Raw genomic sequence first — 14,915 nt, forward strand, 5'->3', positions numbered from 1 at the left:
AACAAGATCTATTTCACTTCAGTATGACACCCTCCTGATATCCCAAATCTGGGTTTGTTACACGGTGTGCAAGCCAATAACACACAGAGCAGAGGTATTTCCAAGTTTATTCCATTAATGCGCAGAAATGGGGTGCTCAGCCCAAAACGGGAGCACAAATTAGCTTCAAAAGACTCCACTTTTATGCATTGATGTTTACATATTCAAACAATTCATATATATATTCACAGTTACTCATTGTTATTCTCTTCAAGGATTGGTTGAGATTTCTTTGTTTCCCATGTAAATTAGTGTATAGACTCTGTCTTCTTCTTCCACTGTTCTCTTTTGAGTAGGTGGTATCATTTGGGTGGGTGGTCAGTGAGTCAGTGGTCACGATCTCCCCCTGGCAGAATTACCTTTTACCACTTCTCTGATCTTGGCAGTTCCAAGAGGTTTTCTTGGTTCGCTGACCCGCCCTACAGTTCATCACTCTCTTGACAGGAATCCCCTGCTTCTCAACAATGCTACATTGTCTGGTGGTAGTTCCTTAACTGAGTCATAGATAAATCATGTCTAGTTACTCTTTCTCTATTTTCATATTAGGAAAATTATTAAATAGGCTTGGGGCAGTACAGGGGACTTGAAAAGCAGCAGGTGTCCTTGGTTGCTTCAATTACAATGACATTTTATATTTCGTTTTCTTAGTTTATGTCAATTTTCCTGCAACAGAGAGAGCTGCCCTGTTATTACAGAGATGCTCCTCAGGAAGGCAGTTCTGATGCTGTGATGACACATTTACCGAAGGCCTCACTATTATCCAGCACAGTAGGGACAGCCTGTGAGGAGACATGGGCAGCTTACTGCTGCTGAAGGTGAACCCATTGAATCCCTTTCTTCAATGCTTCTTTGAGCTCCTGGTTCCTCATGCTGTAGATGAGGGGGTTCACTGCTGGGGGCACCACCGAGTACAGCACTGCCACCACCAGGTCCAGGGATGATGAGGAGATGGAGGGGGGCTTCATGTAGGCAAACATGCCAGTGCTGATAAAGAGGGAGACAACCATCAGATGAGGGAGGCACGTGGAAAAGGCTTTGTGCCGTCCCTGCTCAGAGGGGATCCTCAGCACAGCCCTCAATATGTGCACGTAGGACATCACAATAAAAACAAAACATGCAAAGAAGAGACAGGCACTAACCACAATCAGCCCAACTTCCCTGAGGTACGAGTCTGAGCAAGAGAGCCTGAGGATGTGGGGGACTTCACAGAAGAACTGGTGCAGGGCATTGCCCTGGCAGAGGGGCAGTGAAAATGTATTGGCCGTGTGCAGGAGAGAATTGAGGAACCCACTGGCCCAGGCAGCTGCTGCCATGTGGACACAAACTCTGCTGCCCAGGAGGATCCCATAGTGCAGGGGATGGCAGATGGCAACATAGCGGTCATAGGCCATGACGGTGAGGAGAGAATACTCAGCTGAAATAAAAATGAGAAAGAAAAAGAGCTGGACAGCACATCCTGCATAGGAGATGGCCCTGGTGTTCCAGAGGGTATTGGCCATGGCTTTGGGGAGAGTGGTGGAGATGCAGCCCAGGTCCAGAACAGAGAGGTTGAGGAGGAAGAAGTACATGGGGGTGTGGAGGCGGTGGTCGCAGGTGATGGCGGTGATGATGAGGCCGTTTCCCAGGAGGGCAGCCAGGTAGATGCCCAAGAAGAGCCCGAAGGTCAAGAGCTGCAGCTCCCGTGTGTCTGTGAATGCCAGGAGGAGGAAGTGGGTGATGGAGCTGCTGTTGGACATTTCCTGCCTCTGGGTATCTCTTATTCTTAACTGTGACTATCTGTTAAGGAGGAAAAGACAGTACTGAGTCAGAGCAGACTTCTCCCGGCAAAATGGATTGCATATGTCTTTGCAGCCCCACATTCAGACCCTCTTTTCAGGAGCACCTCTCTGCAGCTCCCTCACTTGAGCTCCGGCTTTTGCTGGCTGAGGCTGCCACTGGGAGCAGGAACTTTGCAATGGGCTCCCGAGGAGTCCTCCTTGCTGTGCAGCAAGAGGGAACTAGGACAGCAGGGCTATCTCCAATTAAATGTAATCGTGTTATATCAAAGAGCTTTTCAGTGTTGTTGTCGGCAATTTGCCCAACTGCACAGCAGAGGAGAGGGGATTTTGTTTTCTCTGTTTTGTTCTGGTTGTACCTGCCACATTTCGGAGCGGTTTGGGATGGCTGAAATCCCTGACATTTCTAATGCACTCCAGGTGAAGTCTTGTGGGTCCTGAGAGGCAAAGGGACGGTCCCTTAGTGCAGAGAGAGGAGAGCAGCTCTGCCCATCAGTCCCCTTTACCACTGCCCTGTGCTGGCAGCTTGCAGCTGGAGGTGGATCCCTCTCAGGTGTTGCCATCAAAAGAAGCAGGACACTGCGGAGAAGAAAGGAATGCAGGTTCAAAGGGCAGATATACAGGCTCATTGCCTTTTCTCATCTCTCCCCTCCCAGACTGGGACCAGGAGGGATCATTGCAGCTGCCCACGTACAGCTGCCCAGCAGCATTTCCATGGCCTGAGCAGCGAGATGTCTTCTCCATGTGGATCCGAGGGAGCACAGAGATACTATGGGAGAGCTGTGCCCTTCTGGAGAGCACCCTGCAGCCCCACAGGACTCCTCAGGGAAATAGTTAATGCCCTGAAGTTGCCTGGAGGAGTCCTGGGCACATTGCTCCCACAGACACGACTGCAGAGCAGGACCCAAAGGGTTGGCATCTGAACGGGAGCTGAATCTGCCACCCGCAACCCCCACCCCCCACACTGACTCAGTTTATCCTCAGTTTATCCAACGGTGAGAACAAGGGCAGCTCAGGCAGGAGGGGACGGCAGTGAAATGCCACAACGCTCCTGACAAGGGAGGAGGGACATGCTAGGCAGACGGCAATCCGGGGTTCGTCCTTTGCTGGGCTCTGGCTGCTGCAGGGTCAATGCGTGCCCGAGACCCCGTGGGCTGGAGGGCAGAGATGTGCCCCGGCTGGGAACGGAGACCAGGCAGGAGCTGCCCAGGGGAAGGTGTCTGTGCTTCAGGGACAGCACAGACGAGACCACATCGCCCTCGCCAGTGTTTCAGGCAGCAGCTCCCTCTCACTCCCTGCCCGTGTCTCTGCCGCCGGCAGCTGTCCCCCTCCCTGTCTCAGTCTCAACTCCCACTCAGGTCTCACAAACCCCATTGCACTGCTGTGCGCCCACCTCTGCCTGCCAACACCTCCAGGGACAGGGCGCTGCCCAGGGGCACCTCTGAGTGTGTGGGGGCTAAAGACCAGTTCACAGCGAACCTGATGTGGCTGCAAAGGGGAAGATGCTGCTGAGTTGGTGTGCTGCCCGAGAGGTTCTCTGAAAAATATCATGAGGTAGAGCTCACCCGTGCTGCTGCACTCTCTTGAGAGCAGAAGCACCATGCCCTGACCTACTCATCCCTACCCTACCATGCTGGGGTCACTCCTTCTACCCACAGCTTCTCCCTACAGCGCCGTGGGAGCTCCCCGGGCAGGCGCAGAGCATACAGCCCCCAGGGTGCGGGGGACCCTGCTGGCAAGGACAGCCCTGCCCACCCCTGCCTGCACACCGATCTGCAAACCCCGGAGCCATCCCTGGGAGAAGGCAGCTGTCCGTCATTGTCCCTCTGAAGGTGCAGCAGGACATCCATGCTCTGAAGCATGTCCTCCTGCTCCACACCAGACAAGCCAGGACAGCCATCCTGACAGCTCCTATCAGCCATGGCATGTGCCAGCTCTAGGAGACACTGCCAGGAACTCATCTGCATTGCCCCACAGCCAGAGACTTACCATGTGAAAGGCTGCGAAGGTTTGTCCCCCGGTGAGCTCTCTCCTGTCCTCCCACCCCAGACTGCCTTTACGTCTCCTCTTCTCTTCTCTTCTCTCTCTCTTCTCTTCTCTTCTCTTCTCTTCTCTTTCTCTTCTCTTCTCTTCTCTTCTCTTCTCTTCTCTTCTCTTCTCTTCTCTTCTCTTCTCTTCTCTTCTCTTCTCTTCTCTTCTCTTCTCTTCTCTTCTCTTCTCTTCTCTTCTCTTCTCTTCTCTTCTCTTCTCTTCCCTCACTGCCTGCAGGCACTGCCCTCAGCCCTGCTCCTGGGCACAGCTGTCTCCCAGCAGCTACCCGCTTGCCAGGAGCTCCCTCCGGACCAGCGGCCCGGCCTAGTTTGGCAGCAGAAGACCAGCCCACGGTGGCACTCTCTCTTTCCCCTCTGGGCTCCCTCAGAGATGTCCCTGGGGCTCCAGGGGAACCACCTGGGAAACAAGCTGAAGTCATCACTGATCTTTTCTCCCTCTGCTGGGCAGAGAAACTTCTTCCCTGCAGTGCCATTTCCCCTTTCGGAGACAGAGTTATGTCCAAGAATCCCCTCTTCTTGCCCCACTAGGAGACAGCACACCCAGGCAGTGAAAGGCAGGAGTCTCCTGTACCTCCTGTACCCATGCAAAGCACAGGTGACACATGAGGTGCCAGAGGTGGTCTAAGACACGTGCTCGTAACTGATGGAAATATTAAGAGGGACAGGGCAGTGTCTGGAGTCATCGTTTTGAGGCTGGTGGGGCATGGTGGTGACACTCTCTCTCCTCCACCAGCTGTCTTTACCCCATCTCCTTTGGCACCCATGGCCCGTTTCTCACAGACACCCCTACAGTGCCCAACCTCATTCAGGGCAGCTGCTCTACTGGAAGGTGACCTACACCCTGTGGTGCTATGGGAGGTGCCAGGGCTCTCCTGCACAGCCGCATACAGCCAGCAGGGACAGCACAAGACCTGCAAGAACACGATTGCCATTCAGAGCAGCCGTGTAACACACCCCAAGAGAACCTCTGGGACGTTCAGTGCTTTCATTCAGGCAGCTGCAGTGAGGCAAGTCCTGTCCCATCTCCATCCAGCAGATGTAGGCAGTGCTTCTCCCACAGCCTTTAGTCATCCCTTTGATGATGCAATCATGGAACAGAGCAATGATTTACCCCGTGTTCTTGGATCACAGGATGTCCATCGCCGAGGACATTTTCCAAAGCACCTTGTCTTTCCTGGAGATAAGCTTCCCCTTGCACCACAGGCCCTGCAGGCCTGCAGAGATGTCCCAGAGAGCAAAGCCCTCTCCTGCCAGGGCTGCACAGTCCAGCCCTGCTTCTCTCTCGTCCTGAGGGTTTGCTCTTCTTCAGGTCACCTCATTTCCTCTTTCTATTGCCATCTGCCATCCACCCCTGCATGCTCTGAACAAAACCTTTGCCTTGCATAGGACCTTGTGCACTTGGCACCAGATTCCTTTGTTGCACATCTGAGTGTGGTCTTCGTACCTTGGCTGAGGTCCAGCACAACCCTGCTCTGACCTAAAGAACCTATAATGAGGGAGAAGAAGGGGACAAATTCTTATCTTATTTACATCTCCATTTCACAGCTAAATGGAGAAGTTGAAACACGTGTGGAAAAGGCCTTGGTGTAAGGTGTGTGTAAGAAGTCCTCCTCTTGAGAACTTTGATGTTGGTCTGTACATTCTCATGTTTTTCATAAGACAGACCAGCAAGATGATACTTTCTCTGCTCCTATGTACGTAGAGATTTGTGCAGCCATCTGCAAAAACACATTTCCTCCAACAAACTGAATGTAGAAAGTGTGTTCCGAGAACATGTTTCTATCAGGACGTTTCACATCTAAATGGCGCCGGGAGCAATGAAGTTTGGGTAAACTGGATAGATCCTGCTTTTATTTCTTTGCTATCCAACATTGCCCCCACCTGCTAGCGCTTCCCTCCTGACATCCCTTTCTTTGAGAGGGTCAGTGCTAGATGGCAACTGATCCACATATTGCCCGAGTTCATCCAGTCACCTTCTCTTCCAGGCACACAGAAAAGCTATCCAAGGGGATATGACCTGGGACATGTTCCTCATTGTCATGGTTTAGGCCAAATCCACCACTGGGGACCCGAGGGACCCCAGACGGGACCGACAGATGCTCCCCTCTACCTCTCTTCAAAGAGAGAGGCAGAGGAGGAAAAAGAGACTTATGAGTTTAGAAGAAACTAAACTACTTTAATGAAATATTAATAATAAAATAAAAAGAATAATGAAAAATATATACAAAACCGTATCAAGCTCCCGAGATGACAGTCACGTCACCGGCTGGCACTGGGGCAGTCCCAGGCTGGACTCAGTGACAGACGGGAACTGGATTCCGGATCTGGATTCAGGATCAGGATCACAGGTAGACGAACAGAGTCCTCCTCAGACGTCGGCCATTGAAGGAAGAGCCCGTGACCCTTTGATCCCTCAGCTTTTATACTGAGCATGAGGCAGATGGGATGGAATACCCTGTTGGTCAGTTTTGGGTCACCTGTCCTGTCCGCTCCTCCCTGCAGGTGGGACCCCACTATGCTTTTCCGCTTCCGACCCTCCAACGTGGCATATAACCAAGTTGGTTGGCCTTGGGTGTTATAGCAATGAGTATAAGCAGGAGCCTCTCTGCATACCATGCCTGGGCATCAGCTATAAACAATTGGTCTTATCACTCTGAGAGAGTGAACATTGTCTGCACAATATGCAGTTAATTTCAGTAGTTAGAAGAGGCCCAGCTAAGAAGCGAAGTTACTGAACAACATTGGTTCTCTTTTACCTCACACCAGGACACTCATCTAAAGTGAAGCTAAGCAGCCTCAGCTCCCCAGCTCATCCTCTGGATCTTTTGGAAAGATGCATGCCACGTTGCTTTTTGCAGTTGTCATGGAGTCCCACAGCCTCCAGGACCTTTCCAAGATGATAGAGAGTGGCCTCACTGTGCCATTCTCTTCCTTTCTCGGCACCCTTGCATGCTACCTCTTTTCCCACATACTGGTACTGGTTGACTTTGCCCAAATCACCTTTGATTTGATTCCCATCCAGCCCTGGCTCTTCTCCTCCAGAGTCTTGCCTTGAGGCACCAAGGCCTGGGAGACCTTGCTGGGGAAATCTGAGGCAAGACACACATGGAGTATCTCAGTTCTATCTACGCTGGCTCCTACTCAATTCAGCAGTGTCCAGTCAATATCTTTGTTTTCTTCTTTAATTGCTCCTGAGGTAGGCAAAGATCATTATGATTCCCCTGAATTTGCCCTCAGGTTTCAACTGGGTTTTGATACAGACAAATGCTTGGAAGATGCTGTCCTTGAAGACCAGCTGTAGTGAGCTCTGCTGTCCTTCAGTGCTGCTGCTGATTGGATCCCCACTAAAACTGCCCAGAACAGTCCCAAGTCTGCTCTCTAATGCCCAGCATCTGCAGTCTTCTATTCTTGTCCCTCCCTCCCCTCGGGACCTGGGACCCCCCTGTTTCGGGGTCATGACAGCCAATCTTCACATCCCGCACCAGCTCTTCTTTGCTTGCAAGGATCAGATCCGGGTTTGTATTACCCCTGTTGACCCATCTGGTCGCTGTGCTAAGGTGTTGTCCTCAGACATTCCAGAAACTGCCTGCAGTGTGCACGCTGCCGTATTCCCCTTCCAGAAAATGCCCGGGGCACTGCAGTCCCCAGGGAGACTCAGACTTCTACAGCCAGAGACTTCCTTGGCATGCTGAGCAAAGGCTATGCCCGCTTCCTCACCCTGCCTGCAGGTTCCTGAACTCCCACTATGGGAGGCCACTTCTGCTAGCCTCTCCTCTGACCTTCCCTTACAGGGGCTCGTCAAACTTTTCACCTGGTCCACAGAGTAGCTCCATACATCCAGTAAACCTCTTCACTTTCAGTGAACCCCACCCCAGATCCTTCCTGCCTGTCTCTCCTGGAAAGCCGAATCATAGAGTCATAGAATGGCTTAGGCTGGAAGGGACCTTGAAGATCATCCAGTTCCAACCCCCCTGCCCTTGGCAGGGACATGTCCCACTACACCAGGTTGCTCAAAGTCCCATCCAGCCTGGCTTTAAACACTTCCAGGGATGGGGTAACCATAGCTTCTCCGGGGAACCTGGGCCAGTGCCTTACCACCATTGAAATGAAAAATTTCTTCTGAATATCTAATCTAAATTTCCCCTCTTCCAGTTTAAAGCCATACCTCCTGGTCATATCACTACATGCCCTTGTAAAAAGTCCCTCCCCGGCTTTCCTGTAGACCCCCTTTAAGTACTGCAAAGTCACAATGAGGTCTCCCTGGAGCCTTCTCTTCTGCAGGCTGAACAACCCCAACTCTTTCAGCCTGTCCTCAGAGGAGAGGTGCTCCAGCCCTTGGATCAACTTTGTGTCCCTCCTCTGGACCCGCTCTGACAGGTCCATGTCTTTCCTCTGTTGGGGGCTCCAGAGCTGGATGCAGTAGTCTAGGTGCGCTCTCACCAGAGCAGTTTACTTGACCTGCTGGCCACGCTGCTTCTGATGCAGCCCAGGATGCGGTTGGTTTTCTGAGCTGCAAGCACACATTGCCAGCTCATTTCGATCTTCTCATCAATCAGCACCCCCAGGTCCTTCTCCTCAGGACTGCTTCCAGCCATTCTCTGCCCAGCCTGGATTTGTGCTTGGGATTGCCCCAACCCAGATGTAGGACCTTGCGCTTGGCCTTGTTGAACTTCATGAGGTTGGCGTGGGCCCACCTCTCCAGGCTGTCCAGGTCCCTCTGAATGGTATCCCTTCCCTCCAGTGTGTCTACCTCACCACACAGCTTGGCATCATCAGCAAACTTGCTGAGGGTGCGCTCAATCACACTGTCCATGTCACCAACAAAGATATTGTCCCAGTACCAACCCCTGAGGAATGCAACTCATCACTGCTCGCCACTTGGACATCGAGCCGTTGACCATAACACTTTGCGTGTGACTGTCCAGCCAGTTCTTTATCCACCAAGTGCTCCATCTGTCGAATCCATGTCTCTTCAATTTAGAGACCAGGATATCGTGTGGGACAATGTCAAAGGCTTTGCACAAGTCCAGGCAGGTGACATCAGTTGCTTTTCCCTTGTCCAGTACCACTGTAACGCATTCATAGAAGGGCACCAAATTTTGTCAGGCATGACTTGCCCTTGGTGAAACCATGCTGGATGCTACCTATCACCTCCTTATTTTCTATGTGCCTCAGCAGAGTTTCCTGGAGGATCCGCTCCATGATCGGGCCAGGCACAGGGGTGAGACTGACTGGCCTGTAGTCTCCCAGGTCTTCCTTATTTCCCTTTTTGAAAACAGGGCTTATGTTTCCCCTTGGCCAGTCAGCAGGAAGCTCACCAGACTGCCACGACTTCTCAAATATGAGGGACAGTGGCTTAGCAACTTTGTCTGCAAGTTCCCTCAGCACCCGCAGAAGTGTCTCATCAGGTCCCATGGACTTGTGCACCTTCAGGTTCCTCAGGTGGTCTCGTACTTGATCTTCACCTACAATGGGTGGTTCTTCGTTTTCCCACTCCTTGCCTTTGCCCTCTGCATCATGGGCAGTGTGGCTGCAGTCTTTGCCAGTGAAGACTGAGGCAAGTAAGTCACTGAGGACCTCAGCTTTGTCTCTGTCCCAGGTGACCAGTTTTTGTATTTCCTTCCGGAGAGGGCCCACATCTTCCCTAGTCTTTCTTTTCTCGCTGACATACTTAAAGAAGGATTTTTGTTTGTCTTGATGCCCCTGGCCAGATTTAGTTCTATCTGGGCTTTAGCTTGCCTAACCTGATCCCGGGCTGCTTGACCAATTTCTCTGTATTCCTCCCAGGCTTCCCACCCCTGTTTCCACCCCCTGTAGGTCTCCTTTTCACTTGTGAGCATGTCCAGGAGCTCCTTGTTCATCCATGCAGGCCTCCTGGCTTTTCTGCCTGCCTTCTTCTTTGTAGGGATGCATGACTCCTGAGCTTGGAGAAGGTGAGCCTTGAATATTAACTGGCTTACTTGGGCCCCTCTTCCCTCCAGCGCTTCATCCCATGGCACTATATTGAGCAGTTTCATCAAGGAGCCACAGTCAGCTCTGCTAAAGCCCAGGGTGGTCAGCTTGCTGCGCACCTTCCTCGCTGCCTTGATGATCTCAAACTCGACCATTTCATGGTAACGGCAGCCCAGGCTGCCCTTGAGCTTGACACTGCCTACCAGCCCCTCCTTGTTGGTAAGGACAAGGTCCAGCAGAGCTCCTCTCCTCGTTTGCTCCTCTACCACTGGGAGAAAGACGTTGTCAATACAATCCAAGAACCTCCTGGACTGCCTATGCCCTGCTGTGTTACCCTTCCAACAGATGTCAGCAAACTTGCTGAGGGTACACTCTGTGCCCTCATCCAGGACGTTGATTAACATGTTGAACAAGACGGGCCAGTACTGACCCCTGGGGAGCACGGTTACTTACAGGCCTCCAACTAGACTCTGCGCCGAACATTATGCTATCAGCCTCATTCTGCACAGTATTCTTGTGTCCAGTTAGGACATTATGGTCTGATTGGGTGGATAAGTAGATGGGTAATAACTGAGATGAGTAGTCGGGCTTGGAAGAACTTGGTGAAGGCATAGTGTTCTGCCCAGAGGGATGTATCTAGTCGGGTTCCACCATGTTTCAAGGGCTTTTAATTACCCAAAGGAGATGAGAAATTGCTTTTTTCATAACATTAGTAGCTGACACCTCAATGAGGAAAGCAGGCACTATATTAGAGGGCAGGGTTGCCATCCCAAGGGACCTAGACAGACTTGAAGGACAGGCCACTAGTAACATCATGTTATCCAACAAGGACAGATCTAAAGTTCTTTCGCTGAGGGTGACTAAGGGCCTGAAGTGACAGAGGGCAGGGACTGCCTAGGTTGGTATCAGCACTGCAGGAAAGCTCTGGTGGTCCTTTGGTTTCATTAGGCAAAACATGAAGCCATCAGCAAAGGCCAAAAGCATCCTGGGTGGTAGGAACAGGAGCACAGCCAGTGGGAGTGATTAACACCCTGGGTTCAGCACATTTGAGAACAGATCCAGAATACTCATCTAGGTTCTGAACCGCTGCAATGCCTGAGAGACACTGGTAAACTGGAGCCCGTTCAGTGGAGGGGCCACCAAGGTGGTCAGGGTTGGAGCACTTGTGCAGTGAGAAGAAGATGAAAAAGCTGGGCTTGTCCAGCTGGAAGAAAGGAAGATCTTGGGGGAACATGCAGCAGCATGTCCCAGTGGACAACAGGATGCCCATGAGCCAGCAATGTGTCTTGGTGGCCGAGAAGGCCAATGGCATCCTGGGGTGCATCAAGCAGAGTGTGGCCGGCAGGTCGAGGGAGGTCATCCTCCCGCTCTACTCTGCCCTGGTGAGGCCTTATCTGGAATACTGTGTCCAGTTCCGGGCTCCCCAGTTCAAGAAGGACAGGGATCTGCTGGAGAGGGTCCAGCAAAGGGCTACAAAGATGATGAGGGGATTGGAACATCTCTCTTGTGAGGAAAAGCTGAGGGACTTGGGGCTTTTTAGTCTGGAGAAAAGGAGACTAAGGGGGGACCCTATCTATGCTTATATATACTTAAAGGGAGGGTGCCAGGGGGATGGGAACAGTCTTTTGTCAGTGGTGCCCAGGGACAAGACAAGAGGTAATGTGCACTAACTTGAATGTAGGAAGTTCCATCTTAACATGAGGAGGAACTTCTTTCCTTTGAGGGTGGCAGAGCACTGGCACAGGCTGTCCAGAGAGGTGGGGGAATCTCCCACTCTGGAGACATTCCAAACTCGCCTGGATGCTATCCTGTGCAACCTGCTGTAGGTGACCCTGCTCTGGGAGGGGGCTTGGACTAGATGATCTCCAGAAGTCCCTTCCAACCCTGACCACTTTGTGATTCTGTGAAACTGGAGAGACGTGGATTTGAAGGGTGGATTGTTCGGTGGATGAGGAACTGGTTGGATGGTCCCATCCAGTAGTGGTCAACGGCCTCATGGCCAGATGGAGACTTGTGCTGATGACACCACGCTGAGTATTGCGATTGACACTCCCAGGGAACAGGATGTCATCCAGAGGGACCTGGACAGGCTCAAGAAGTGGGCCCGTATGAACAGCATGAGGTTCAACAAGGCCAAGTGAAGGGTCCTGCACCTGGGTAGGGGCAATCCCTGATATCAGTACAACCTGGGGGATGACAGGATGGAGAGCAGCCCCGCCGAGAAGGACTTGGGTATACTGGGGGATGAAAAGCTGGACATGAGCTGGCAATGTGTGCTCGCAGCCCAGAAAGCCAAAAGAAGCATCACCAGCAGATCGAGGGAGGGCATTCTGCCCCTCTGCTCTGCTTTGGTGAGACCCCACCTGCAGTGCTGCTCCAGCTCTGGATCCCTCAGCACAGGAGAGACATGGACCTGTTGGAGTGGGTCCAGAGGAGGCCACAAAGATGCTCCGAGGGCTGGAGCACCTCTGCTGTGAGGAAAGGCTGAGAGAGTTGGGGTTGTTCAGCCTGGAGAAGAGAATGCTCTGGGGAGACCTTATTATGGCCTTCCAGTACCTAAAGGGGGCCTACAGGAGAGCTGGGGACAGAGTTTTTAACAGGGCCTGTTGCGATAGGACAAAGGGTGAGGGTTTTAAACTAAAAGGGGGGAAATTTACACTCTATATAAAGAACTTTTTAACAATGAGGATGGTGAGACACTGGCCCAGGTTGCCCAGAGAGACAGGAGATGCCCCATCCCTGGAAACATTCCAGGCCAGGTTGGCCGGGGCTTGGAGACAGCTCATCCAGTTGAAGGTGTCCCTGCTCATGGCAGGGGGGTTGCACTAGATGGCCTTTAATGCTGCCTTCCGATCCAAACCATTCCATGATTCTAAACAGAGCCCGTTTTTACTGGGAGGGGACCAAGTCTGTACTGGAAGGGTTTAATGAAATCCAGTTTGAAATGGCACAATGCCCAGTCGTACTGGGAGGGGATGAGAGGATGCAGTTTATACTGGAAGCATGCTCAGCCTGTACTTGGAGGGGTGAAAGAGGACTAGTTTGTAGTGGGAGGGGCCAAGTTTGTACTGGCAGGGGTTAAAGCAACCCAGTTTGTACTGTGACAGAGCCCAGACTGTAGTGGGAAGGGGCCAGGGGCTCCAGTGTGGACTGGGAGGGTGGCCCAGTGTACCCTGGGAGGGTCTAAAGGGATAAAGTTTGTACTGGGACAGGGCCCAGTCTGTTTGTACTGAGACGAGGCCCAGACTCTGCTGGGATTGGCTCAGAGGATCCCGTTTCTACGTGGAGAGGGCCCAGTCTGTACTGGGAGGAAACTGGGAGATCCAGTCTGTACTGAGATGAGGCCCAGTCTGTACAGGGCAGTGTTAAAGCGATCCATTTTGTACTGGTACACAGAGCAGTCTGCACTGGGAGCTGTGCTGGGATCCACTTTGGACTAGGAAGAGGCTCTTTCTCCGCTGGGAGGAATTAAAGGGATTCTCTTCATACTGGGACAAGACCCCTTCTGTACTGGGAGTGAATCAGGGGATGCAGTTTGGACTGGGACAGGGCCCAGTCTGTCCTGGCATAAGTTAGAGGATCCAGATTGTATTGGAGGTGGCCAGTTGGTAGTGGGTGGGGACCGGGGAGTCCATTTTGGACTCGGCATTGGCCCAGTCTGTACTGGAAGGGGTTAAAGGGATCCAGTTTCTATTTGGATGGAGCCCAGTATTTACTGTCAGGTGTTTAAGGGGTCCAGTTTATAAAGGGACAGAACACAGTCTGTACTTGGAGGGGTTAAATGGAGTAATCTCTATTTGTTCACAGTCAGTTCTGTACTGGGAGGGGAGCACGGGATCCAGTTTGTACCAGGAGGGGACCCAGTCTGTACTGGGAGGGGGCCACAGCATCTAGTTCGTACTGCCACGGGGACCAGTCTGTAGTGGGAGGGGTTAAGGCATTTGGTACGTACTGGGAAGGGCGCAGTGTGTACTGGGAGGGTTTAAAGAGATAAAGTTTCTCATGGAATGGGGCCCAGTGGTTACAGGGAGGGGGCCATGGGATCCAGTTTGTACTGGCACCTGACCCAGTTTCTGTGTGGAGGGGATGAGGTGGTGGAGTTTGTACTGGGACAGGAACTAGTTTTTACTAAGAGGGGATCGAGTGATCCAGTTTGTACTAGGAGAGGGCCCCATCTGTACTGGCAGAGGTTGAGGGGATCCACTTCATACTGGGTCAGGGCCCAGTCTCTACTGGGAGGGGTTGAGGAGATCCACTTTCTAGTGGGACAGGGGCCCAGTCTGTCATGGGAGGGGTTAAAGGGGTGCAGTTTATACTGTGAGAAGGCTCAGTCTGTACTGGGAGGGGATTGGGGATCCAGTTTGTACAGAGACGAGGCCCAGTCTTCTTGGGCTTGGTTCAAAGGGCCCCATTTTGGACTTGAAAAGGCCCAGTCTGTGCTGGGAGGTTCCCAGGAGATGCAGTTTGTACTTGGATGGTGCCCAGTCTGCATTCTGAGGGGATCAGGGGATCCCACTGACACTGGGATTCGGCACAGTCTATGCTGGGACACGTTAAAATGATCCACTTTGTACTGGACAGGACCCAGTCTGTACTGGGAGGTGTTAAATAAAGGCCAAGAAGGCAGATATCATGGTGGGAGTCTGTTATAGACCACTCAACCAGGATGAAGAGACAGATGAAATATTCTAGAAGCAGCTGGGACAAGTGTCACGATAGTCAGCCCTTGTCCTCGTGGGGGACTTCAACTTACTGGATGTCTGCTGGAAATGCAATACAGTGGAGAGGAAGCAGGCCAGGAGGTTCCTGGAGTGTGTTGAGGGTAACTTCCTGACACAGGTGGGGAGGGAGCAGAGGAGGGAAGCACCCCACTGGACCTGTTGTTTGCCAACAGAGAAGGGCTTGTGGGGGATGTGAGGATTGGAGGCCATCTTGGGCATAGTGATCATGAAATGACAGAATTTTCAATTCTTGGAGAAGTCAGGAGGGGGGTCAGCAGAACTGCCACCTGGGACTTCTGGAGGGTGGGCTTTGGCCTGTTTAGGGGTCTGGTTAACAGAGTCCCTTGGGAGGAAGTTCCGAAAGGCAAAGGAGTCCA

General features: G+C 52.2%; 1 protein-coding gene across 1 annotated transcript; it reads right to left on the minus strand.

Annotated features, from left to right (window-relative positions):
- Positions 1 to 839: 839 nt before the first annotated feature.
- LOC309685280 (olfactory receptor 14A16-like) lies at positions 840 to 1,775 on the minus strand (the record flags this gene model as incomplete). Its single annotated transcript, XM_082501068.1, has 1 exon — positions 840 to 1,775. One exon carries the CDS (start codon positions 1,773 to 1,775, stop codon positions 840 to 842), a length of 936 nt encoding a protein of 311 aa, XP_082357194.1.
- Between the last annotated feature and the right edge of the window lie 13,140 nt (positions 1,776 to 14,915).

This window comes from Vanellus vanellus (assembly GCF_965231255.1).
Source record: "Vanellus vanellus genome assembly, contig: HAP1_SCAFFOLD_612, whole genome shotgun sequence".
NCBI classification, from domain to species: domain Eukaryota; kingdom Metazoa; phylum Chordata; class Aves; order Charadriiformes; family Charadriidae; genus Vanellus; species Vanellus vanellus.